Source organism: Lactuca sativa, chromosome 2 (genome assembly GCF_002870075.4).
Source record: "Lactuca sativa cultivar Salinas chromosome 2, Lsat_Salinas_v11, whole genome shotgun sequence".
Lineage (NCBI taxonomy): Eukaryota > Viridiplantae > Streptophyta > Magnoliopsida > Asterales > Asteraceae > Lactuca > Lactuca sativa.
In genome coordinates this window covers 187,541,256-187,544,850 of record NC_056624.2, presented here as the reverse complement: position 1 = coordinate 187,544,850, position 3,595 = coordinate 187,541,256, and the positions used below count along the sequence as shown (strand labels likewise).

The window sequence follows — 3,595 nt, the reverse complement described above, 5'->3', positions numbered from 1 at the left end:
ATAAAAATATGGTTTGAGTGTAAAAAAATGTATTTATACAAAACTATGGTTTTTACATGAAAAAAAAACATATTTATATGGTTTAAATGTATTAAAAAAATATTTATACGGTTTCAAATAGAAAATTGTCAACATTGAACAAAATTGGAAAAAATGATGTTCGATTTGGAACAAAAAAACATAGTGTCAAAGTTGAAAGAAAAAATTAAACGTAGTGTCAAAATCGAAAAAAAATGAAAACTTAGTGTTTTTTGTGAGAAAAAAATTCAATTTTGACACGTCAGCATATCATGTCAGCATGCCACGTCATCAAAACTGACACGTCATCATGCCACATCAGCATGCAACCTGGTTAACCGGTCAAGTGGTCAGAATTGTAACAAATTGAAAAACATAGTGTCAAAATTGACAAAAAAAAAACACAGTGTCAAAATCGAATTTCTGTGTAAAAAAAGTGTTTTTTGTGTCATTTACCCTAGGAAAATCACTAAAATACTTTGATTATATTAGTATTGAGAGTAAGGTAGCTATTTACTACGATATGTCATCATATATTTTGTCAAAATGTCAATTGCCGGTCACTTTTTTAGTTTTGTTACAATTTATATAAAGTTGTTTTTTTTTTCAAAAACAACTCTTTGACTATGAATACTAATATAACTAGAAATAAAATTTACTCTTTCCAAATATTAATGTCTCTAAATCATAATTATATTATATATTAAAAGGCAATGTTAATGGATTCCACTGTCGATTTGCACCCTTAACTTTTTAAATGACAGTTTTTACACTTATATTTTTTAAAATTTGTTGTGTAATAACAGCTTTACCCTTTATTTTTTAAAATGTCATGTTAACCCTTTCATTTTGTACTTTGTTATATCAATCACTTTTTATTTTCTAAATTTTTGCGTTTGGAAGACATTATCGACCGTAGTTAGATGTAATGCTAAAATTGTTTTAAATGTTGCTTCAAGTGGAATCGTTTCTTTATTATTAACCGGTGGCAGGACAACACATTCAAGGTTTATAATTCCTTTGGTTCTTACTGAGGTTTCTATTTGTTCCATATCACTAGATAGTGAACTCGCCAGTTTATTACGAAAAACCTCATTAATCATTTGGGATGAAGCACCCATGATTCACAAGCATGCATTTGAAGCTTTAGATCAAACTTTGAAAGATATATTCAAGTGTCATAATCCTAGAAACGAAACTTTGCCATTTGGAGGGAAAGTAATTGTTTTTGGAGGAGATTTTAGACAAATTCTGTCTGTTATTCCAGGTGGTAGTAGACAAGACATTGTTAATGCTTCATTAAGTTCATCACATTTATGGCAACAATGCAAAGTCTATCAACTAACCAAGAATATGAGGCTAACTGTTGGAAGTGATACATCTACTTTTCAACAGACAATGGATTTTGCAAAATGGCTTTTGGATATAGGAGAAGGGAAACTTGGTGGTTTTAATGATGGAGAAGCGATTATTGATATTCCGGATGATCTTCTGATTAATGATCCTTATGATCCTATAGGTTCGTTAATCGAGTTTGTATATCCTTCAATTCTTGAAGCTTCTAGCAATCCAGAATATTTTCAAGAAAGAGCAATACTTGTTCCAAAAAATGAAGTTGTCGGAAAAATAAATGATTGTTTGCTTGCATTATTTCCAGGAGATGAAGTTTAATATCTAAGTTCAGATAAACTATGTGAATATGAGTTTGTCCATGATCACTTTGATGCCAATTTATACTCACCTGATGTTTTAAATGGTCTTAAAGTCTCAGGTATGCCTAATCATAAGTTAGTTTTGAAAGTCGGGGTTCCAGTTATGTTACTGAGAAACATTGATAAAAAAAAATGGCTTATGTAATGGCTCTAAACTACAGATGATATCTTTGGGCAAACGTGTTATTGAGGCAGTTATCATAACTGGAAGTAATATTGGAAATCGGACATTTATCCCAAGAATGACCTTAACACCATCTGAAAAAAAAAATCCCATTCAAATTCCAAAGAAGACAATTTCCATTAGCTGTTTGTTTTGCAATGACAATTAACAAGAGCCAAGGACAATTCTTATCTAAGGTTGGTTTGTTTTTGAAAGATCCGGTTTTTACACATGGTCATTATATGTTGCGCTATCTAGAGTTCAAAGTAGAGAATGATTAAAATTGTTAATTTTAGATAAGGATGGTAAACTTACAAATAAAACTTCTAATGTTGTTTATAAAGAAGTTTTTAGAAATTTTGTAAGTTGTTTGTAAAATTTTATTCCTCATAACATGTTTTCTTCTTATTATTAATAAGATTTTGTTAATTTTTCTTTTATTATTTCTTATTTTTTATAATATACGTTTATTTTAACAACTTAAATTTTTGATTTATTTATCAATTTTAATTTACTTCACTTATTGGGGTTGTTTTATTTTTACAATAAATTTAATATATCATTATATTATATCGTAATGTTTTTTTTTTCACAAATAAAAATTATATAATATATATTGAAAATTAATTTCACATACTTATTTGAATCAACGATTTTAATTTACATAACTACATAAAATAAGTATTCATTAATAATTTAATTATATGATTTGATTAATAATTACGATATTTTAGTATGAAAATATAATTAATTTCGCACCCGTGGTTCCCACGGGTTATAAATTAGTTATATTATATATTAAAAGGCAACGTTAATGGATTCCACCGTGGATTTGCATCTTTAACTTTTTAAATGACAATTTGTACACTTATATTTTTTAAAATTTGTTGTGTAATGACAGCTTTCCCCTTTATTTTTTAAAATGTCATATTAACCCTTTCTTTGTACTTTGTTATATCAATTTCACTTTTTATTTTCTAAATTTTTGCGTTTGTCTCTCGTAATATATATAAAATGGTGTGTCAGGCACAAATGTAGTAACATGATAAAAAACATGGCAAGTATGTCACCAATCTCTTAACCTATGACAAGAATCTCATCATTATTTCCGCTTAAACTTTCTAAATGGACATTTTAAATTGACATTTGTAGCCTGTATTGTCTTCATGTACTTATTACCAATGCACAGCTCCGATTGCGTTATGTACATGCATAGTAAAGCTTTAGGATTTTGTCTAACCAAGGAACATTGGCAATTGAACCCTTGGATTTGTGGTTGCAATGACATAAAGTGTTCAAAGTGTGTAATTTTGTAACCCCAATAAACCTGTCCATGAACTCTACTATTCTTTGTATAGATCCAAAGTTTGTTTTTTTTTTTTTTTTTTTTTTTTTTTTTTTTGATAACCCAAAAAGAGATGAATACGAAAAAAAATTGATGCTTTGATCGTAAGTCTGAAGTTTGAAGGAGATAAATTCATGTTTAATTTTTAAAGGTGGTGTTTATCTTTATAACTATGAACAATTATTTAACAGTCATATTTATGATTTATGGTAAATGCAAATGGTAATGTAGCCCTCATTTGTTATGTAAGACATTCAAAATGAAAATTTTATCCTTATTGTTGTCTAGTTGCATCTAATCCAATCCCACATAACAAAGCACCCTTAGTACATAGGTTTCCTTGAAGGGGACAATTTC

The 3,595-nt window shown here is 28.3% G+C and overlaps 1 protein-coding gene across 1 annotated transcript; it reads left to right on the top strand.

Annotated features, from left to right (window-relative positions):
- Positions 1–1,137: 1,137 nt before the first annotated feature.
- On the top strand, positions 1,138–1,689 carry LOC111889499 (uncharacterized). The gene has a single exon (XM_023885651.1). The coding sequence runs from the start codon at positions 1,138–1,140 to the stop codon at positions 1,687–1,689; it is 552 nt and encodes a 183-aa protein (XP_023741419.1).
- Positions 1,690–3,595: the final 1,906 nt, after the last annotated feature.

Bases quoted from the DNA above. Each gene is read 5' to 3' on its own strand.
- LOC111889499 (XM_023885651.1), top strand. From the start codon at position 1,138: ATGATTCACAAGCATGCATTTGAAGCTTTAGATCAAACTTTGAAAGAT.